The sequence below is a fragment of the Ambystoma mexicanum genome, chromosome 11, assembly GCF_040938575.1.
Source record: "Ambystoma mexicanum isolate Mex_15411 chromosome 11, UKY_AmexF1_1, whole genome shotgun sequence".
In the NCBI taxonomy this organism is placed as follows: Eukaryota; Metazoa; Chordata; class Amphibia; order Caudata; family Ambystomatidae; genus Ambystoma; species Ambystoma mexicanum.
In genome coordinates, this window is record NC_090934.1 from 1,296,507,989 (window position 1) to 1,296,531,698 (window position 23,710).

Below are 23,710 nucleotides of genomic sequence, written 5' to 3' on the forward strand. Positions count from 1 at the left end.
GGGTCTGATGGAGAACCTTTCAGTTAGGTAAGGTGGGGTGGCATGATTCAGGGATTTATACGTGGGAGACATAAGCTGAATCTTATCCATGATTGGCATCCATTTATGCTGTCTTCTGGTTTCTAAGATATGTTCTCTCCTTGAGATGCTTAAAGCAGTCCTCTGAGCATTATTTTGCAAGGTTTGTAATTTGTTCACCACGTACTTACTAGCGCCAAAGTAGAGTCTGTTGCAATAATCCAACTTGGACAGGATGAGGGCTCTGGCTAACGTCAGACAGTTCTCATTGGAGAGCAGAGGTTTGCAGGCCCTTATCAATTTTCCAGTGTAGGCTGTGGCAGAGGCTGTGGCGTTAACTTGGTTATGTAAGTTCAGAGTGGGGTCTAGATAAAAACCTAAGGTTTTTACCTCTGTAGCCACTAGGATGTTCCCATCGATATTAACAGAGGCATAATCTGAGCTAAGTTTATTCATGTTAGCTGAGCAGCCTAGAATCAAGAGTTCAGTTTTATCATCGTTAAGGCAGAGGCTGGCCATTCCTAAATGATTTGATACATTTTTATTCACTAGCAGTACATCAGTCTCATAATTCCCTGTTAAAGAGAGGAGGATCTAGGTGTGATCTGCATAGTTAGTGTAGGTGACACCCAGATGATCCAGATAATCGAATAAAGGCTTAGTGAAAATGTTGCATATGGTCGGTGACATGCAGGAGCCATGGGGGACTCTGCATGTAATGGGAATTGGGTCAGCAGCTGCCGACGGTGAGAAAACTCTAATGGTCCTATTATTTAGAAAGGATTGAACCCATGTAATTGCATTCTGAGAGCAGTGAGCTGCTGTGGCGAGGTACTTGCATAGTATTCTGTGGTCGACCAGATCAAACGCAGTCGTTCGGTCCAGCAGAAGTAGCAGTGCAATTTTTCCTTTATCTTTGAGTTCGTCAATCTGGGTTTTTAAATCAATCCGCACAGTTTTGGTACCATGTTGAGGTCTAATGCCAGATTGCCGAGTCCTTAGGAGATGGTTGGTCTCTAATTATTCCAGAATCTGTAATCAGGCGACCCTGTTCAAAATCTCCAGTAAGAACGGGGCCATAGTGATAGGCCTGTAATTCGTAGGAATTGTGGGGTCCAATGATTGTTTAATGAGTGGTAGAATCCAGGACTCCTTTAGGTTGCTGGGTACAATGCCTGAGGTAAATGAGGCATTGATTAATTTGGAAATGAACGGTGCCAAGTCTCCAGTGGCGTCTTTAATTATTTGAGGCGGGCAGCTATCTCTTTAGCACCTTGATGGCTTAAGGGATGCGATAATTTTTTGTACCTCTAGGACAGTTAGCTTAGTGAATTTGAAGTCTTGAGAGGCGTTGGTGGACAGCTTTTGGGAGGTATGGGGTGTATTAGAGTTTTGTAGGTTTAGACGTTTGTTGGCAATTTTACTTTGAAGTATGGCTATTTTGTTGGTAAGAGCATTCTGAATTTCCGTACACCAGAGTTTATCCTTTGTGCAAGGGTCCGCTGATGTGATGGGTGTCTCCACAATTGATGTGATTACAGTATCACAGTTGAGATCAGCTACCCAATCTAAGGTTCTGCCTTTGTCGTGGGTAGGCTGGGTAACTTTTTGGTTTAATCCCTGTTCCGTAAAGGTGTTAGCTATTACTAGTGCTTGGTGATCATTCGGGTCATTAAATCCTAGATTTAAATCTCCTAGTAATGGGTTTTGTGAAGAGGTTTTGGTGTTATCAGATAGTGTCATCAAGTCTTCCTCAAAGGTAACAATGGGCCCTGGAGGTCTATATATTAGGTGGACAGTTATGGTCCGGGAATTCGAGACTGGTATTTTGGCAGTGAGTAATTCACAAGATGAGAATGTTGGTGCCGTGGCTAGTCTTAAGACAAGGTTGGACTTTGCTATGATGGCAATACTGCTACCTCTGGAGTTCTACATGTCAGCTCTTATAATAGAGTAGTTATCGGGTACAGCCAGTAGAAGTGATGGGCCTGCTGCTGCATACAGCCAAGATTCTGTTATAGCCAAGAAGTCAAGGTTTTCAGCTGTGATTAGGTCAGCGGCGTCTGTCGCGTGGGCTACCATTGATCTTGCATTCATTAAAGCACCCTTGGAAATATAAATGTAAGTTCCCCAACTGGGTCTTGCTTCCCCTAATTTGCTGTATAGCCTGTTTAGAATATGTCTGCCTTAGGTCTTGCTTACATTGAATAGCAGTGTGTAATTCTTAGTGTATTGTGGGTTTTACTAACCTTGGTCTGCCTTGTGCCATCCTAAAATAAGTTCGTTTTTGCTCATCTTAGTCTGTGTTCCACTGATCTGAAAAGCAACTGTAATAGCTTATTACAACATTAGGTCTTATTCACCTAGTATAACTGATGGTTATCCTAAATGCTGTTATAGGTTCATATTGTTCCATGAATTTGTTCCACTATTCAGAAATATATACTTGTAACACTGGGTTTTGCCTCCCCGGAATCTGCTTGGAGCATTTCCCAAATAATCAGTCTATTACTTATGTGGATGGAGTGGACCAAGCAAATGTCTTGGATCGCGTGGATGGTGTGGATGACACAGACAGCAAGGATGTCACATGTGTTATGGATGGTGCAAATGGCGCGGATGTCAGGGATCTGGTGCAGACGCTGCGGACGCTGCTGATGCTGGTACATATCTGTATCTCCTATATGTGCTGTGTTACTGTATCCCCATATTTATCTATCCCATGTTTACCCCTATCCATCCTGTTGCTTTATATACGTATGATGCCATGTATGCCCCCACTGTCCTGCTCCCGTGCCTGGTCTCGGGCGCTTTACTGATAACCACCATATCACACTACTACGCTTACTCTCTCCTATACACCATCATTCAACTAGAACATATTTATACCATGATAATTCGGCCTAGCTGTTCACATACGAACATGACCCCACAAACACTTCATCACCCTAATAAAACACAGCTAGCTGAGCACATTCTGGCTAGCTTAGGCGTTCCTCAGACCTAACGCAGCCAGACCTCAGTCTGGGTGTCCACCCTCCAGACTGAACACAGCCAACTGATTTCCTCAGCACCACACCTACCGTGAAGAAGCGGCTATCCTGCAACAACCACACCAAATGCACACATCTGGTGCGCCCACGCACCATACATCTGTCTTTCTCTCTTTCTCTCTTTCTCTCTTTCTCTCTTTCTCTCTTTCTCTCTTTCTCTCTTTCTCTCTTTCTCTCTTTCTCTCTTTCTCTCTTTCTCTCTTTCTCTCTTTCTCTCTTTCTCTCTTTGCTTTTCAACCCTTGGCCGTCCACACTTCTTGGCCATGATTTCTGGTGCCTGAAAGTTATGGTGTTTTAAATTTTTTTAAACGTTTCATTTTAGAAAGAATGTATCAGTCACCTGGAAGATCATGTCAAACAGCTTGAGAGAAAACAGGAAGAAGGCAAATTAGAAAAAAATGAAATAATTAACAGACTAACAAGAAGCCTTGAAGAAAGCCAGAGGCAGTGTGCCAATCTTCTTCAGACAGGTGAGGGAACTCAGCAATTCTGTCTTCTCTTGTGGTAGAGGCTGGTTTTCCAGTTTATTTTTCTCTAGTAGTGCTAGGTCACAAGATTACTTTTTTGCTGAGAAATGTGTTTAGTAATTTATACCTTCTCTGTGAGAATTTTTGAAAGGCACTTATTTGGTCATAGCTCCAACAGCACAGCTCTCTGTACAAGTTTGCATGGCCTCCATTGTATTTTTTTTATATATTCCACAATGCTACTGAAGATCTTTTACTATGATCTGTGCTGATGGGTAAAATGGATATGCTGTCACTCCTAACCAATGTTAGTCGCTCTATTGTGTAAATTGGGGGAGAACAGGTCCTCAATCGCTGCAAACCAACAGTCTATTTTATTTTATCTTCGTTTATTAAATGCATTTTTGTTGAGCTGCAGCTGTGGAGAATTTTATTTTCTTTTTTTCTATTTTTTTTTATTAGTATCTGGCTGCTGCCTTTTTTGCCTTGTTTGTTTCTATTTTACTTTGGATTTCTGAGTTGTATTACCTCCCCAATATATTGACTGTTTTTCTTGATACAAGTGACCTGCTAGACCTCTGGAAATGTTTTTCCGTCTTTCCTTCCCCTCAACCTGCAAATAATATTTCTGGTGGGGATGACTCCCTTGCGAGGAGGGTGTTGGGTGTGTTTCTCCCTAATGGCCATATAGTCAATTCCATTACAGCTATGGAATGGCCTGTGTTCCTGTTAAGGTCCCTTGTCCTTTTTTAATGCATCCTCTGCTAAGCCTCTGGTCCGTAACTTGCAGTGGGCAATTAACACCTGTTACTGACTGCCTCTCCTGGTTGTAGTAGGACTATTTAATAGTAGCTGTGCTACCTTATTGACTTGTTTACTGGATTCTGATTGTTAACTTTAATCTGTCCTTAGGTGCAGTACAAGAGACAACTCAGTTACGGTTCAAGATTCAGCAAGCTCAGTCTTCCAAGATTATTAATGACAACATGAACAGGGCTTTACAGGTTATTACAGTTCTATTTGAAGTGTTCTAATTAAATATTGAATCCTACATGCTGCACATGGAATTAAAAATGTCTCTGGTTCCTGTTTACTGATTTGTACACATTTATTTGTTTGCTTGTTAGGCGCTTATTACAGCAAGTAAAATACTGTTTCAAAGCGCGTGCAGGGAGGGAACAAGGGAGTGAAACACATTACAAAACACAATATTTAAGAGCAGTGGGAGAAAAAGGATGCATCTACTATGCCTTGCGAGTATTCAGAACATGCAAGTGCAGCAAGGAAGAGGGCAGTGGGGGTAAGTGCTGGGGAGTTCGAGCTCATCGGTGAGCCACAGATGAACTGCTATGATTCTTGAGTGCTACACAGCCAGAGCCACATTAGGTGCAAGTGCGAACCTCTGGGGCTTAGGGTGTGCCAACGCAAGTGCTGAGGGTAGACAGGAGCTCGGCTGATTGGGCGTGGGAGGTCAGGGGCCTGAGGATTCATAAAGACACCAATCGCAGCAACTGTGGGATTAGCCAAGGTGAGTGAAAGGGAAGGGGGAGGTAAAGAGGGTAAAGGAGCTTCTGTAATTTAAGGAAGTCCTGCTCAAGGCAGCGTGAGGGGAGGCTTTTTCATAGGAGGGAGACGGCTGAGGAAAGCGATCGACCGCCTACCCTTGGTTTTGCAAAACACTTTTCACGGTTGGTGCCAGAGGAACATAGTTGTCTAGAGGGAGAGTATTTAGTAAGATAGTTGAAGATAGTGTGAGCCCAGGCAGATTTGTGGATGATGCAGAGGGATTTTAATTTAATCTGTGCAGCAACCGGGTGCCAGTGAAGACTTTTTAGGGCAAGAGAGATGCGGTCCCTGGGCTTCAGGCCAAGGATAAGTCTTGCTGCCCTATTCTGGATTAGCTGGAGGAGTGGCAGAGTGGAAGAAGGTAGATTCAGGAGGAGGCTATTGGAATAGTCAAGCCTAGATAGAACCAGGGCTCGGGTAACATTGAGCCTCTAGGGAAAAGGGAGAAAAGGGAGAATTCCTTTGAGAAAGAAGAGATGAAAGTGGGACTTCTTGGCAATGTCCTAAGGAAGTAGAGGGAGGAGTCAAAGATGACTCCAAGGTTTTTTGCTTCAGGAGCAGGGGGAGAGCCCAAGGAGGGAGGTCGGAGTGAAGGGAAGAAGGAGGGAGCAGGAGTCCCAATCAGAAGTATCTCTCTTTTATAGGCGTTGAGTTAGAGATCGTTGGAGGTGCACCAGAACTGGATTGCAGATAGGCATTCAGGGATAATGGAGGGTGCAAGAGCGTCAGCAGGAAGTTTGAAAAAGAGCTGTGTGTCGTCTGCATAACCCTGGATGTTGGAGGAGAAAGTGAGGTGTGCAAGCAGAGCAAGGTAGATGTTAGAGCGCTAAGGGGAGAGGATAGAATCCTGGAGGTCACCACAGATGGAGAAGGAAGTAGGAGAGGTGAAGGTGCCCAGGATGACTTCGGAAGAGCGGTCAGTAAGGAAGGATGTCAGCCAGTCCAGTGCCCGTTCTGAGATACCAAGTGTATTGTGGAGTCATTGTATGAGGATGAAATGGTTGACTGTGTCAATGGCAGAGGAGAGATCGAGAAGCATGAGGACAGCTGTGGAGTTGGAATCCAGAGATGCAAGCAGTTCAGAAGAGCAGTTTCCATACACCTGGCTGCTCGGAATCCAGATTGATGGTCTTGGAGACCACCAACAAGTTTGGTGTGGGAGTTAGTTTGGCAATGCCATCTTCTCTAGCAGCTTCCCTCAGAAGGGGGTGATGGAAATAGGCTGGTAGTTGGCAGGGCAGGTAGGCTCTGTTGAAGGTTTCTTAAGGAGTCAGTGTTTTTTAAGGGAGTGCTTAAGGGAAGAGGGGAAAGATCCAGTGTCAAGAATGAGTGCAGAATTCACCGAGTGCAGGGGCAAGAGAGCCAATGTTATCCTTGATGGTCGTGGATGAGCAAGGGGAAACCTGTTTAGAAGACACCTTCATGGAGCGGACAACTCTGGTAACCCCTTCAGGTGTGAAGGGGAGAAGAGGGATGGTGGGGAGGGCTGGCCAAGGGAGGTAAGGGTGTGTGGGATGGGTTGTGAGGTGTGTAGCAAGGGTGATTAGGATGTCCTGAGTTTTGGTGGTAAAGTGTGTGTCCAGTGTGTTGCAGAGGGCCTGGGAAGGAGAAGGGGAGGAGGAGACTGCGGAAGGGTTGGCTACTTCCCTGCAGATCTTGAATAGTTCAGCCGTGTTGTTGGATGAACTGGAAACACATGCCTGTATGTGGGCTCTTTTCTTGGCACAGGTGCAAGAGTCTGTAATGCCTTCGGAGCAGGCGGCAGGTCAGTTTGTCAGAGGATGAGCCTGAGGTTTGCAACTTACGTTCTGCCGCCCTGCACTTTCGTTTCAGAGCCGCCAGTTCAGAGTCGTACCAGGTGTTACGCTTAGAGGCAGGTTTCAGGCGAATCCCCATGACTGGGGAAAGAATGTCAAGAGTATTGGTGATGGAAAGGTGGAGGTTGCTGAAGGCAGAGTCAGAGGTAAAATCAGAGATGAAGGAGGAAGGGAGGATGAAGGTGGAAGTGAAGGCAGCATATGACACTCATTTCATCGGGCAGATGTTAGTAAACCAGGTTGACGGGGCTTTGGGGATGGGTGGGGCAGTCAGAGGGCCAAAGGGACCCAGGTGGGAGGAGAGAGGAGAGAGGAGAGAGGAGAGGGGAGGGGGCAGATACGGCAAAAGAGGTCAGTGTAGAGGATTGATACAGAGCTAGGGGAGTCCAGTAAATCACCCAGGAGGAGGAGGTTTCAGGTGGATGAAAGTAAGGACGAGCAGAAATCGGCCCATTTCAAGAGGAACAGGGTGGTGGCTCCTGGAGGCCGGTAAATGATAGCAATGGTCAGGGTGGAGATGGGAGAGATGACCAACTTGCAAACCAGGCTCTCAAAGGAAGAGTAGAGCTGGGTGAGTAAGATGGAAGCACTTGGGGAAGATTAAGGCAGACCCTCTGCCAGTGCAGTGAGGCTTTGAGATGATCTTGAAGCAGTCGGGGAGAAGGGAATCAAAAGCAGTGACTGAGGTGGCATTGAACCATATCTCAGAAAGAGCAAGAATGTCGAGCTCCTTGTCTTCAAGAAGGAGGCAGATGTCAGTGGAGTGTTTGATGGCTGAGTGGATGTTAAGGGTCGCCAGATGGAGGTCTGCGCCTTTTTGAAGGTTTTCTGAGGTGTACAGGGGTGTGGTACACCAGTCAGAGGAGGGAGAGAGTAGAAGGGGGAGATGGGAAGGAAGGAACTGGCAAGAAGACTTCCCACTTGGTGCCACCGTTAATGGTAGAGGATGAGGAAGGAGGGAGATCAGATGGGCGGGGGGGGGTGTCATAGATCTGGAGAGGGGACAGAGAAGAGGATATCGGAGGAGAAAACCTCTCTAGAGGAAGCACTGACATAGGTGTCTGCGATATGTGAAGTCAAGGGTTTGCACTCAAGATGTCTTTTTCTTTTGTGCTTTTTCCTATCGTACTAGAGAAGGGCGATAGGTGATAGTGTAGCAGTTAAAGAAAATGGGAGAGATGGAGAGAACCATAGGGGCGACAGAGGTTTGTCGAGGAATGAAAGAAGAGTGGCTGCACAGCACAGTTCTAGCTAAACTCACCAGGTTGCCTAGTAGAATTAGTCACAAAGCATAAATGCAAACCAGAAAGGAATAGAATTACAATAGACAAAGGTTCACAGATGAAAAAGTAAACGCTCCTGAAATCGTTTAAAAGGTGCCACAATGCAGGGGGTTCACAGATCGAATCGTTTTTCATTTTGTTTATTTAATGTGTTATAGTTTATACATAAAACTTTCCACACACATAATACATTAAATAACATTATTGTACTTATCATTCAATCGAACATACAAATACCTAATAATGATAAATGGACAAATTAAACTAACCCAATTAATCAGACAACTAAAACAGGTTAATAAGCCTCCAAGGGCAATAGTAATAAAATCCATAAAAGAGACAAGGGAAGGGAAAAACCTACTATCTTTCCATTTCAGTTTCAATTAATTTCAGGTCATTTAATTTTGTTTCATTGCATTTCACTTAGTTATTCCACTCGATTGATAGTTCTTGTCTCAAATAAGAACACACATTATCTGTACCTGTACATTTTGTTTATTCTTGGTTCTCATTATCACGTGAGGGAGTTACTAACTTAACCACTGCCTTCCAGACTCTAAATAAAGCCATATGAAGCCCCCTATTGTAGGTATTAATGCAACGCTTCTGGAAAAGTGGGTCCTGGATAGACTCGAGGTGGTATACATATTTACCCAACTGGTTCATGTATACAGTTTCCATAATTGGACATTCTGTCATGACGTGTTTGGCAGTTTACCTCTTATTTGTTGCAGCTGATGTGACAGAAACGGTCCTGTTCGCTTAGTGATAGAGAAGGGCCTATAACTTTCAGGACAAACAAGCGATTAATGCGCAAGAGGAGAACAAATCTCTGCAGTTCATTGGAGGGGCAAATGTCCAGGTATGTTTGAGCCTTCATGTAAGAGTGTAGTATTTCCAGGACAAAGGAATAACTTTTTAGTGAGCTGAGGTGACTAACATTTTAATTCCAGACCCAGGGGTTTTTCGAGGAATGAAGTCCTTAAGTCACAGAAGTCGTCCCCCCAACTGGGGGTCCAACCAATATCTGTAAATGAATAGTTTTAATTCTCCATTTGAAGCTAGACTTTGCATCGAGCCTGTCCTCGGCATCGCCTAGGCTCTGAAGCAAAGGGTTGGTTGGTCTGCTCTTCTTTTAGATGTACATGGTTGCTCTTTCTTTCAGAACCATAGCCTTAAGGGAAATTAACCCAAGTTCTAAGCGCAAGACAGCCGTAGGTACATATTTGGTTAAACCCAGTATCTTCCTCCAAAATCTACCTTCAGCCACCTGTAGCCATTTCAAGTCGAGATTGACCAAACCCTCCAGGCAATCAGTGAGCGCTGAAACCTGGCATTGCAGATATAATTCTGTGTAACCAGCCCTTCTTTTATTGAATTGCGCAATTAACAAAGTAAACTGGATTGGCTGCCTGGTATGCACCTCATCACAGGTTTTGTAACCAGCTCTAGCATCAAATTCCACCCCCAAGTACTTGCATAGGTTGGTGTAAATGATTTTGATGTTTGTAACAAGTTTAGGTCTGGCTACGTGCTTGGTGGTGAGCAGCATGATCTGGGACTTATCTCTGTTGATTATTAAGCCATTATTGTCTGCATAGGACCAAAGTGAGTTGGCCACAAGTTGCATGCTATTAAAGGTATGGTCTAGTATGACGAGATCACCCACAAAGGCTAGGACTGTACAGCGGGTCTAAGGGCAACCATTGTTGCGGGACAAGAAGTGACTAAGATCTGAAACGTACAAATTATAGAGTAGGGGAGCCGTGACACAGCACTGTTTAACCCCATTGAATTGGGCTGTCAGGACTGTCCTAGTGCCCCCAGCGTCAAGTCTGAAAATGACTGTATTGTTCTAGTGGAATAATTTAATGTAATAGAGAATTTCCCCTGGGCAATCCAGAAGTTCGAGCTTGTGCCACAGTAGATCCCTGTTGACTGTGTGTAAAGCTGATTTAACATCTATGAATAGGGCATACCGGGGAGGTGCATCTTTGCCATACGTTTGATCAACCAGAAAGTTCAGAGTCTGCAAGTTATACGAGGTGGAATAGTCAGTGTGGAAACCACTCTGGTATCTATTGAGGATGGCTTCATGTTCCACCCACCTCTGCAATGCGTTTAAAAGGAAGGATGCAAATTGTTTCCCTTTGCAGTCTAGCATTGACAATAGACGGTAGTTACCCGTATCTGAAACACTTGCTTTGTGTATAGGCGCTTTACAAATAAAGATTACCATACCATTTCATCTCTAGGGAACCCATTTTTTTAGGACCGGAATAAGGATGGCGGTTTGCCATGAGGTAGGGATCTTTCCTTCTTTCAAAACTTTGTCAAATAGGATCTTAATAGTGATGACCAAAATTTAGGATTATGCCTCATGACCACATTAGCCAGGCCAACCGGCCCAGGTTCCTGGGATGGTTTTAGAGCTCTGATTTTTAGGTAAATGTCATCTTCGTCTGTATCTAAGAACCAACCTGCAGGTCTCATATCAATCTGCACAAAGCGAGGAGTAGAGGCAGGGACATTGCGTTTGTTCAAAAAGACCACCCAAGTATGCTTGTTAATGAGATTTATCGTTGGCTTTTTCTTGCACCCTTTGGCCTCCCCCAGTAGAGTCAAATACTTTGAGAATCTCCACTACAGAGTGCTGCCACAATAGATTGTCAAACGGCATCTCTATTAGAGTGGCGCCACCATCGTAATTAGTTACGGTATGCATTTTTGAGATATTTACTCTCTTCGAGATACACCCTATGAGACGGAATTGTGATTTTTGCCCTACTCCAGTCCCCTTGCATTTTGCGTTTCATGTCTCTGATGGTTTTGTCGTAAGTGAGGTGAAGTTTGTGTTCTCTGCTGGTCAGAGGCATTTTTTAGGTTGCATTAAGACCGGCAAAAGAGGTAATCCACCTCTCGTTATGCTCCATATTCATATGATGAGACATTGAGGTCAAGGTGGGTCATGTGTGAGGTGGCTAGTCGAGTTCTTAGGGTGTTATTTTCAGACCATTTGATGCAGCTAGTTTTTCTTTTTTTTTTACCAAGTCCCCCATGACCTGAAGCTGCAGGGGGAGATGCGTTAGTTTGAAGATTAGAGTCTCATGATCACTCCAAATGTTGGGGCTGACCTGTAGCTCCACTACCCTCTGGGCTGCTTCCCCATTGGCATATAGATAATCTAGCGTTGCACATGCAGTTCCCCTTTTCCAGGTGTATTCACCAGGAATGTCACCTTTGGTGTGACCATTCAACATTTCCAGGTCCCAGCTTTGGAAAAACCTTAACCAACATGACACCTCCTGATCAGAGGGATTCTGCTTCATTATACTCTTGGGCAGCAGCATATCCTTTACCTGAGTGGCTTTACCTTCAGCACAATGGCAGTTTAGGTCCCCCAATAATAATGCAATCCTCTCCCTGCCCACCATCCCAGTTAATTAAGAGGTCATGCAACTCCTCTTGGACCTGTTCCCCATATTTTGCTCCAGGGGCATTGTACACATTTACCAGCAGTGTATTATTACATTTGTAGTTTACATTGGTAATCGCCTCAACTGCAAGTAACAATTCATATTGTGCAGTTGAAATGATGTGGGAATTCAGGCTATGAATCACTCCCGTAGCTAACCCCCCCCCCCCCCCCCCCCAATAGGGTCTTCCCCAGGCACCCTTTTTTTGCAAATGACTGATAGACAATGTAACCGTCAACCAGTATTGCGGTCGTTAGCCATGTTTCTTAAAGAAGAAAAAATGTATGATGCATTCTATAGGGCAGGGAGCTTGCAGGGGATAGGAGGTGAGCAAATTCCTGTGTATTCCACAACATGAGCGTCCACTCTCATTGTTTGCTCATTGGCACGGGCAAAAATCGTTTTTTCTTTTTTAAAAGGAGGCCCAATGCAATTCACAGATGAAAAAGTAAACCCCTAAAACGTTTAAAAAAATAATAAAATAAAATAAAAAAAAAAAGAAACACAATACAGTGTGAGAAGATGTGGATTAGTTGTGGCAAGGAAGGTATAGTGTCAAGGGGATTGGGACTGGAAGCCCGTGGCTGAAATGTTCGAGGGAGAAAAGCCCGAAAATGATTTTTCCAGAAAAGCTTCTGTCTTTTCTCCCCTGAACATTGCAGCCACGGGCTTCCAACCCCACCCACACCCCCACCACCCTACTTAACTTGCGGCGGCACACTTCGCTGTGTGCTGCTGACTTGCTGTGTCCCTGCAATGCCTCTTCCCTTTCACTTCCGTGATTGGGAACCGGCGCCGCAGGGTCCTTTCCTTTTTTTAAATTAACTTTGTTCGGGATCAGCTCCGGAGGACACCCCCGTAACTCCCATTCACTGTGTAGTGAACAAGAGTGCGGGGGACACTACCGCATCACTTGCCGCCAAATGGGGGATTTGGTCAAACTTCAGCCGTTTGGAATTTTCAAACGGCCGAAATTCGGCCAAATGAACCATTTGTGCATTTTGAATGATACCGTGTCGAGGCACACCCAGTAAAAGGTTCAGGAGAGGTCAGTGGAGTTCAGCCATAACTCACTCACACATCTAGAGGGTGCATAGATGTCCATGAATACAATAACATGGGGAAGTAGTCATTAGTCTGGAGGTCGTGACCTAGTCTGAGGCAGGGTAGGGGGCCCTTTAGGCCCTCCTCGGCATGGACCAGCACAGACTGGGGCCTTAGAATCATGCATTGGGAGGCAGGCCGGCTTCAACTACCGACTCGCCTGATTGGGCCTTGGATGGAAGATGGACCCAATCACACCAGGACTTTCCACCCCAAAGCAGGCACTCCAGAGCCTACAAATCCAGCGGCGGCCATGATGCAGAGGATGGCTTTCAACTGAATCCAATGGATGGTAGAATGCACACAGGCATACCGCAGCAATGTAGGTAGGCAAGCGTTTTTCTTTTAAAGTCTTGCAAAAGATCATTTGTTTTTCTGATATTTAGCGAAAACGCAGCAGGCTTACCTTTCATGTGGGTGGTCAGGGGGCTCCTCCAAGCCTTGTGGTGAGGGGAGAGCAATTCTGTGCTTGCTGGATGACTTCAGGAGAGAAAGGAGGTTGAAATAATAGTCTTTTTTTGTGGTCAGTACTTGGAAAAGTGGGTCCCTTGCTTTGATCTCCACACTGTCATTCATGCCTTGAGAAGACAGACAGCAGGATGAGTATAAAAGGATGCAACCTCCATTTAATACTGTTTGCTTCTGACAAGTGCCACGTACCCCAAATCCAATCTCTGGGTCTGATTTTAGCCCCTGCAGGAGCAGCGGGCACCGACACCCAGCCCAGATGACCAGCGCTGCTCGACCTGCATTTAATATGCTCGCTGCACACTTCCGTGCAGAATCGCCCCCACGAGCAATGAGGCTCTACCAATTCATGCAGCGCCAAGTGTTGAATGAAGAATAGGCTGCACAGCCGAAATTCGGCTGCCCGTGCTGTTTTCTGCACCTGCCTACTCAATTCTCCATTAAGGTACATTAGGTACCAGTATACTTTAAGAAGGCCGCCCGCCCTCTGTTGCCCAACGTCAGAGCCTGATTTGGGTCATCACAGCCACTGCCACCCCCGGATTGGCTGCCCTCCTCTTATTTGTTCCTGATTGGGCGCCGGCAGGCGAAGCCGGCCCACCTCAGTCAAGGCCCACTGAATCAAGGCTAGCACCTGTTTGCTGCCTGTTTCGCACATGGGAGTGCAGTGCGGCCTCCCCCGCTGCCCGACCGACCCCTCCCAACATCCCATTCCAACTGACGCAGACCACGCTAATGGACCACTACCCACCGACTTTCTTTCCAACTAACCTGAGTCACCTCTCACAACAGGACGTAACGAACAACGCACCAAGTGACTCGTGCAAGCCACTGTAAGTACTTTTGTCCATCTGTATAACCTCAACTCCCGTTTGTAATCACCCCACCTACTACCTTTATCTCAGCCTACGCAAACTGAGCACGTACCAGACCAATATGCTATTGACAACTCGCCCCCTCGAGACGGCATGCACTTACAAATACTGCTAAAAATAGGCCCCGGCTGTAAAGTGTATGCCTCTGTGTCACCAATGAAACTGTTAAACATAGATGCTTTGTTGCTACACATTATCTGTACCCTAGCCACTAACAGGAATGCCTATTCTATACGCCTTACTGTAGTATAACTGCTTCTTAGCTCTGAATAGGATTGTCACATCCAGGTGTCTCACTGTAGTACATATGCATTTTACTCTTGAATAGGAGTGTCAAATCTAGGTGCCTCACTGTAATATATATGCATTCATGTCCTAGGTCTATACTTATTGTAGTATATATGCATTCTATTCCTGAATAGGATTGTCAAATCTAGGTGCTTCACGGCAGCATATATGCACCCTAGCCCTGATTAAGAGTGTCAAATCTCAGTGCCAGGTGGCAGCATAACTATATTTTGGTCCCGAATGGGTCTGCCAAATATAGGTGCCAATGTGCTATTTTCGCCCAACATGTGCACTATCCAGACCTGCCTCCTATACACATCCAGGTCCCTAGCCTGGACTATTCTAACTATCACCACAATAATGGCCCTCACCAACTCTACCCCTTGCAATTTGCAAGAGAGAAACTTGCGACTTAGAGCAAGACTGTCACGTCCTCAAAAACAAAAGAACTAGTCCATCAGGCCTTACATTCACTCCAACTGCCACCAACCCCGACCTTCTAGCCTCAGCAGCAGTAAGGTGTCCTATATTATAAATCGACTTGCATCGTAAACAGAGGAGACCCAACCGCCCCAGTCTCAGACTCGTCAAAGACACAATCGCAACTCCTAGCTTAGCAGGAGCCCTCATTAATGCTAGGTCCCTCATAGCACACAGACACGGAAATTGCTGACATACTTGCCATGGACAATTTAGATATCCTTGCTGTCTCTGAAACTTAGCTCCATGATGCAGCAGGTCCTGCACTCATGATTGCCATACCAGACAACTACAATATCCTAAGAGCTGATCGGCCTAACTCCAGAGGAGGCGGCCTGTCCATCATTGCCAAAACGCAGTTAGCTGCTAGACTTACCCCACATCTAGCAATCACATCGTGCAAACTTCTCTCCGCTAAAATACCCATCTCCAACAACAGCACACTAACGGTCCTCCTAGTGTACAGGCCACCAGGCCCACTAGGTAATTTTCAAGAAGACCTATCTAGCCTCCTCACTAACAGCATTGAAGACTCCACCCAGCTCCTTTTACTAGGTGACTTTAACTTGGGATTTAATGACGCTGAGGACAAACAAGCCCAATCTATCCAATCAATTCTAGTCGATCATGGTATCACACAAAAATTCTTAGCCCCTGCACATATAAAAGGATGTACATTAGACTGGATAGCCAACCATAACTGCGACATCACCAGCTCTAATATTCTACCTCAAACCTGGACAGACCACCACCTCATATGCTTCTCAGCCATCATAGAGCCTCCCAAACCAAATAAGAGTGAAATAGTACCTCCCATGCCAACGAGAAGTAAAAAAGAAATCATGGCTGAAAAACTACTCCCACTAATCTTACCAGCTCTCACCGCTAGCTCTGTTGAATCCAACCCAAGCGCGCTAGTTGAGACATTCAACAACTCTGTCCAAAGCTTTGGACATGATTGCCCCTACCAAACTTCGTAAAAGTAAACGAGAATCTCACCTCAATTCATGGTTCACCCCCCACCTCCAAGAATTACGCATCCAAAAACGCAAACTCCAAGCCACCTGGTGGCACTCTCCTTCAGCTGAGAATAAAACCTTACTTGCCAACTTTGCCAAAAAGGACAAGAAGGAAATAATCCAAACTAAAAGACACGTTTAACGAAAGAATTAGTAAAGCCAATTCGAATTCTAAAGAACTTTTCTCCATTCTCTGGGAAATGGAAAACCCTATTGCTCCTACAGATAATGTCCCCAAGGACAAAATATGGTGTACCAGCATACAAAATGCCTTAGCAAATAAAATTACAATCCTTCAATCTAAAATTGCTAAGAAAAAAAGCTTCCCTGTGCTCTAGTGGAACCCATACCACTCTATTGACAGAGACACCCAACACAACTACTCAAAGCAATTGACAACCTTTCAGGTTTACCAACATATCCATATTGGAAACTGAAAAGGTTATATTATCCCTTAAACCATCGAATTGTCAAGGCGACAGTTGCCCTGCGCAAGTCATTAAGGACGCAGCCAGAGATTTAGCACCCTTCATCTTGAAACTAATCAAAGCTTCCTTTAGCTCTAGCACTGTACCCACGAACCTCAAAGAATCCTGGGTATTGCCTCTACTCAAAAAACAGACCCTTGACCCAGCTATAAAGGTCCTACTAACTATATGCCTATTACTACGGTCCCATTTCTCCTTACAATCATTGACACAGTAGCCTACCTCCAGATTCAAAACTATCTGGAGTCGTACCAAATATTAGGATCACGGCAATCTGGTTTCAGACCACTTCATGGTAATGAAACAGCCCTAATCGGCCTCAAGACACAAATCGACGAGTTGAAGGATAAAGGTAAAACGACTATGCTCCTCCTCCTTGACCTATCGGCGGCCTTTGACCTGGTGGATCATGCAGTGCTATGCAACCACTTAGCGTCTGCCGCCCATTTCTCACGTGAAGCTATAGCATGAGTACAATCCTTCCTAGCTAACCGTACAATGAGTGTTCTCCCCTGTAGCTGCAGCGGACCCAATTCACATCACTTGTGGTGTCCCACAAGGCTCATGTGTCTCCCCGACAATGTTCAATATCTTTACTACGCCACTCTTCGACAAACTTGACATATTGGGGGTAACCTATACTAATTACGAGGACGACACGCAGATCCTCAAGCCACTATCGGGCAACTTTGTCGAAGACACAGCTTTAGTAAACAAGATTTACCTCCTCATTCAGGCATGGATGGCCTCCCACGGCCTCTGCCTAAATGACGACAAAACGGATACTGATCTTGGGTTCCGACTCCAACCTTAAAAAACGTAGCCCTAACTATCTCGCTTTGAACACAGATGGCAATATAATGAAGGTGGCAACTGAGGTAAAAACACTAGGTTTCTACCTTGATTCCACCTTATTCCTCAAAAAACAAGTTAACACCCTGGCTTCCTCTACAGCGTACACCTGCAAATTAATCAGGACCTGTAGACCCTACCTCTTCAAAGCCAACTGCATCACACTAGCTAACGCACTTGTAATGTCGAAGATGGACTATTGTAACGCCCTTTATGCAGGCGCCAATAAAACTATCATTAACAAAATGCAAATACTGCAAAACAATGCTCTTAGAGCAGCCTTGGACATACACAGTAGAGCGCATATCTCCTACATCAGGAAAGACCACCATTGGTTAAAAATCAGTGACAGAGTTCTTCTCAAGACGTTATCTCTCACCCACAAAGGGCTTAACAACACAGCACCTCCTTACATCTCGGCCAGACTCACCAGAAAATCGCCCAGTCACCATACTAGAGCCACCAACCATTTCCTTCTAGAAACTCCCAGATTTAGGCAAACAAAAGTGGGCGGAGCAAGCTTCCCTGTTCGAGCCGCCCAGGCCTGGAATGCACTGCCCATTGTATTGAGAGCTAACCTACCCAACCCTACTCTAGATTTAGATACAAGGTGAAAAATTGGCTCTGGACCAACGTCAACTAATCTGAACCCTTGCACTCGTCCCTGGATCACAGTGGCCGTGAGCCTTCACCCTGTACTTTTTTGGATATATGTACTCTAAATATGGTAACATGACATGCATTGCTTCAGCTGTTTGTATTGACATGTACTGCATTGTATTGGCGTGTATTGTATCCTCTGTATGTAACCTAAGGAATCTTGTACCCGCTGCGCCCGGCTACCCCTGGGTTTTGAACGCATTATCAAATAATAAACATAAACACACATAAACATAGCTTGACTTGATCTGCAGAGGACTTCCCATGTGCTGGTCCATAAAAGGAATCAGAGTTGACTTAATTTTATTTGAAAAAACGTTGTAAAACCTAGTTGTGACTTTATCCATAGAGCACAAAATAAATGTTGAAAAATAAAATGGAATAATTATGGACATACAGACGAAAATGCATGTTGCTGATCAATAAAATGAAATATGGACTGAAATGTTAAAACATGAAATACCATAAAGCCAAGTGCTATGATAATAAGTCATTGAATCCCCACCATATTTTGGGCTATTGCCCAGGCACTTGAATTATTCCTCCCGTCAAGAGTTGTTTTCTTGGTGGCCAAACATAACCATAGGAACAACTCTTATTGCGTGTGAAAGCTATTGCACCATAAAAAGTCCAAACGTCTATTTTTAGATGAGATACTCTAGGTGTACTTTGAAATGATATTTGTGAAGTAATTTAAAATTTTCCTCTCCCTCATTAAAGTATTGACCTGCAGAGTAGCTCTGAACAACCCATTGCATTGCAATATAGCAGAGAGAGGTCTTGATGGTGTATGAGAAAGCTTAACTTCTTCCAACGCCAAGACCAGTATCATGGTGGCACTAGAGAGAATTCAATGGGTTTGCATCTGGTTTGGAACGGTCTTGTTTCAACCCATAACGTCATGTGAATTATGCAGACCATATGACTATTGCCCCACAACCCCATCTGCCAATGAAGCTGGTACTCTCCAGGCTTCTTGTCTCAGATGTTTATACCTTTTCACAGTTCTAGGCCAACCTTGAATTATTCATTTTGCTGATTTCTTTATCAACAAGAGATCTCTCCTCCTAATTCCTTTTGTCATTTTGAAGCTTTCGATGTTTTGTTGCATTGTATCTTGAATCTCCCATTACTATTCTGTATAGGGCAGCAGGATTCCTCTACCAAACATGAATGCTCAAACTAGAGCAAATTGCAGTTCAGTGTTTTACATTATATATGCACTTCTGTTTGGGGTATGGCAGCAGCAGAGGGAGCCACCCCACATTTATTCTGTAAGCCTTTAATTCCATCTTGAAAGGACAAACCTGGTTTTAAAAGGGTTTTTCAATACCATCACTTGTGTGGGGTTAAGAGAAACTAACCTTTAGTAGACCTGCAGTGTTTCACCAAACGTAAAAAACCAACTTTCACTGATAACGTGGCTGAGCAGCTAGTCTTCACACCTCGTAAGGGGTAATCCCGATTTAGAGTTTTTTATATTTATTTATATATATATATAATCAGATGAGCAACTTGGTGTTCTCTCCTTTCATGTGCATCATCCGATTCATGGGTGTGTCTGAATCTTGAAAGAAGACCACATTAAGTAGTATCTAGACCTTATCGGAGGCCACAATATGAAGATGTACTTTTTCTCCGCAGTGGCCGACTTCTGTTCCTTACCATTACAGCTTTCATCTGATTAAACATGCAGTAGTCTTCCCTCCCATTCTAATCCAGTTGAGGCAAGACTTCACCTATTCCAACATCTGAAGTGTCAGTTTACTATTTAAAAGCTTTCTTGTAGTCGGGAACCCTGAACATGGTTGCTTAGCAAAGCGCCTCTCCGAAAAGCCTTGTAACAATCCAAACTACCTTCATTTTTTTTTTTTTGGGTGAAGTGTTTGCATTAATGAGAGTTTTGGGCCTATAGTCATCCATGAAGTTTCTGTAAGACCCAGAGAGTACTAGAAAGTCTTATCAGCATTTGAGTAGTCAGGGTTTCCCAGATACCTGCACTTTACTGCGGGTAGGCTGGTTCTTGCCTGCTACTCCACCTCATGCCCTATGTCGACCAATGAACCCTTACCAATTTGACGCTTAGAAATCTTTATGGCCAGGTTGGCCATTTGTATATCCTGCAGCACCCTCCTAAGGTGCGAAATCTGTTTCTTCCATGTGGAGCTGGCGATCAGAGTATCACCCAGATATGCCATGTTAGGAACAATTTTCTTTTTGCATCTTTCCCTCCATTGACCTGAATGGAACATCTCAACATTTTGCTATGGTTTGATTCCTGTCCTAACCTTTTGAGGTAAGTAAGTGAAGCCTTTTGCTTTACTTAACTTGCTTAGCTCATCTGTCTTGGGGGCACTTGTGAGCCCCTATGAATACCAGTGCATGGGGACTCTGTCTCCCTTTAGGAGATTACTCGTTTTATGATGCACGCTTTACCATACAATGAATTGGGATAGGGGCACTTTGTATCCTTTTTTCTTTTAGTAACATTTCTGTTACTTGTGTATATATAAGCAAGAATAGTTGGTGGCAGTGATATTTTTCTAGAGTTTTTTGCTTTTCTGGCACGCACTTCTGTATTTTATGTCATAATGCCATTGTGAGTACCATGTAGTCAAAATGGCTGTGCCACACATTTTCACCATGTTTTTGGCCAGCTTGTTCTTTGGCCTTTTCCCTGCCCTCTCAGATCGGGAAATTCCATGTAAGGCAAGTCCTTTCCTGGGCATAACCTTGAGTGTCCACAGCAAAGCAGCAGTGTATGAACATCTAGTTGGAGGTTGGAGCTCGGACTGTAGTGACCATCCACGCTCCAGCCAGTGGTATGTCTGTTGTAGGGCAGGAGTAGGACACAAGTCTATTAGATGTCTCTTGCCAGTTTCAATGGTGTAGGTGACTTACCATTGGTGTGCTGGGGAGACCCTGGCTTGGATTTCAGATAAAAGGAGCAGTCTTTCTTCAGATCGTCATTTTGAGCCATCACCCCTGCAAAGAGTTGCAGCCTGCTGAAGAGCTGATGACAACTGTTGAAGATACCCAACATGGCTTCCAGCCATTCCAGAAAAGCCCTGTATCTCTGTAATCTTCAGAAAGCCGCTGTCGGTTCTGTGTGCTAGTCGGACCAACCAATCCAGACCCCTGTGTTAGGACCGTTTTTCTAAAGTCCACCTATGTAGGACTTTATAAGACTAACCTTTGTGCAATACAGAACTCCAACTCTTATTATAGGCCTGTACCACTTAAGGTAACTAGCAATGGCAGGGCAGCCAGGCTTATTTTAGGAGGGAGAGAGGGCTGTAGGAAGTGTGAGGAACCTGAGGGTGTCCTCACTTCTTTTTCCCCAGGATTTTCCTCTCAGGTGGCCAGGGAAAGGCCATTGCTTTTGGATCCCGACCCTGCGTGTGGCTATGCGAGGGAGGGTCACCTGGGTGGAGGGAATGTGGGGAGAGGACCTCCTTAGGTGAGACGTTGTATCCCCCTTTCCCTTTTCACAATGTGCCCTTTTTCCCTAAAACCTTTGTAGGGTATTGTAAACCCTTTCCCTTTTTCTTCTTTCAAACTGTCCCACAGAAACAACACCTTAGTACTGGGACGAGGAAGAAACCAACTAGGACACATCCTAATTTTACTGATAAACACACCTATTCGAGACAAAACAGTTATGAATGCTGCTTTTATTAAATCGGACAGTTCCAAACACCACTCTGTTACTGAGACGAAGAGGGCTATAGAGGCATACCAATGGACAACCGGGCATGTCTGCCTAATGGTGTTCTCCCTAGACAGGCAATGGAACTCAATGACCCACAGCTGGGCTTAGTTAGCACACCTGAGGAATATAAAAATGCCTGCCCCTTTTGGAAAAGGGAAATGGGCTGCAGGAAAGGAAGCTGGAGAACAAGGTCCCAGGAGCGGTGTTGTGCAGGAGAAAGGGATGCCGGAGCCGTGGTCGGCTGTGCGAGGGTCTGGAGGAGAGGGTCTACTTCGTGGAAGCTGTGGCACACCCATTGACCCCAGCCGCCATCGCAGGAGGCCAGGAGAGTGACCGGTGCTCTCTGCGGAGGCTGTGAAGGAGAAGCGGCTTCTGGTGAAGCTGAGAAGCTGAAGAAACCTGGAGAAGCCCAATGCAAAGGACGCCGAAGAGAAGCACGCTGCCGTGTGCGACCGGTGAGTGTAAGGCAGTTAAACACTCCTGCCGGGGCGCTCTGGTAGCGTATCACAAAGTTCTTTGTGAATGTCGAACTAACTGAAAGTAACAAAGTACTTTTGCATGGCAGAACAAGTACTTTTAAGATACTGAGTGAATAGACACTGATTGAAAGCACTTTTGAATGCCTCACAGAATACAAAGCACAGTGAATACTTATACATGTAGTGAAAGGCAAGTATTGTATGTGACAGAAAATTAGGAATGCTTTGTATGAAACAAGTATTGACAACTAAATATTGGCCCAAAGCCAAGAGGGGCCCAGTAATTGCAGGCTAAGCGGAAACCTGTGTTGACAAGAACCATAGGAATACCAAAAAAGATAAAGTGCATAATTGTTGATGAAACCAGTAAGAAGGGGTATCGGTTGTGTGACCTGTAATGGGTGCACCGTGTGGGCCAACCACTGCCCTTAGACAGAGTGCCATACATGAAAGAAGCCAATGAAAGTAGCTCGAAAGAGGTTTGTTTTGCAACAGTCTGAAATCTGAAATTGAAGTTAAGAGACAGAACTGTCGAAGTGAACTGGTACAAGATACTAATCTTAAAGGAACTGGGAAGTTGTTTGTTTTTTATCTATATTGCGCGCCAGACCCAGAGGTATCGCGGCGCAGTGGTTACAGGAAGGCTCGCAACTTAAATTGTGGGAAGTGTCCCAAGGAACTGTATTCTTTTGAAAGCAGGAAGAGTTTACCTTTTGCGTAAGGGAACCCTGAAACTTTGTGAACTGTGTTGAACTTGGGGAAGCTGATCCTGAGCCAAGAGCCGGAGGCAGCTTTGAACTTTAAGTTAAGTACTATCATACACAATAAACAGTTTATATGTGATCTTACCGGAAGAAATTAGAATGGTAAATTTAATTGCGGAAAAAACACTGAAACACTGATTTTCTTTTTTATTAGGCCCTCTCGAATCCCCATTTTATTTTAACCTTTTAACGCCACCCCAACCCTATCCCGACCCATTTTAACCCCTTACCCCACTACCCTTTATTTAATGTTTGCACTGTTTTTCGCTGTTATTGTCTGCTCTGAAATTTACCACTGTTTTCTTTGCAATCAAATGACTGGATACCCAATAAACACAGTATAAATACAATGTTTCTGGTAAATAAACCTCAGTATGAAAGCCTTCTAGAATAGCAGTAAGTGATTCAAGAAAGTAAAACCCACTTTGTAGAAAACTATGTCACTTATTCTGTTTTGGGAATAATACAGTTACCCTACCAACAGTAGCAAGTAAGTATTTGTAAGGGTTCCTCCACAGAGGCCTTATGTTTGGATTGGATTTGGATTAGGGAAGACTGCTAAAGCTTGAGTGCTCTCAGAAGCAGAAGGGGACACTGGTGGTCTAGTGTCCAGCAGTAGGCAGAACAGGATCAGGCACAAGTATAGGAAATTAAGAGTTCCAGAGGATATCTTCTATAGCAAGTAAGTACAGTACTTTATAGTTGGTAAAAGGGTTCAGGAACTTTGTAGATGGGTCCCTGAATGCGTTCCAGCATTAGGCATGGGTGTTCGTGCATGGGTGAACTCCCAAATGTACAAATCCCACCCGCGCCACACCGGAGCGACACAACTTTGGGTAAG

General features: G+C 44.7%; 1 protein-coding gene across 3 annotated transcripts in view; it reads left to right on the top strand.

Annotated features, from left to right (window-relative positions):
* The window catches only part of CEP152 (centrosomal protein 152), a 475,089-nt gene that overhangs the window by 124,596 nt on the left and 326,783 nt on the right, over window positions 1-23,710 (top strand). For all 3 annotated transcript variants that reach the window (XM_069624789.1, XM_069624790.1, XM_069624791.1), the window contains 2 exons: window positions 3,394-3,541; window positions 4,451-4,542. In XM_069624789.1, the coding sequence (XP_069480890.1) occupies window positions 3,394-3,541; window positions 4,451-4,542 (240 nt within the window). The remainder of the gene's footprint in view (window positions 1-3,393; window positions 3,542-4,450; window positions 4,543-23,710) is intronic.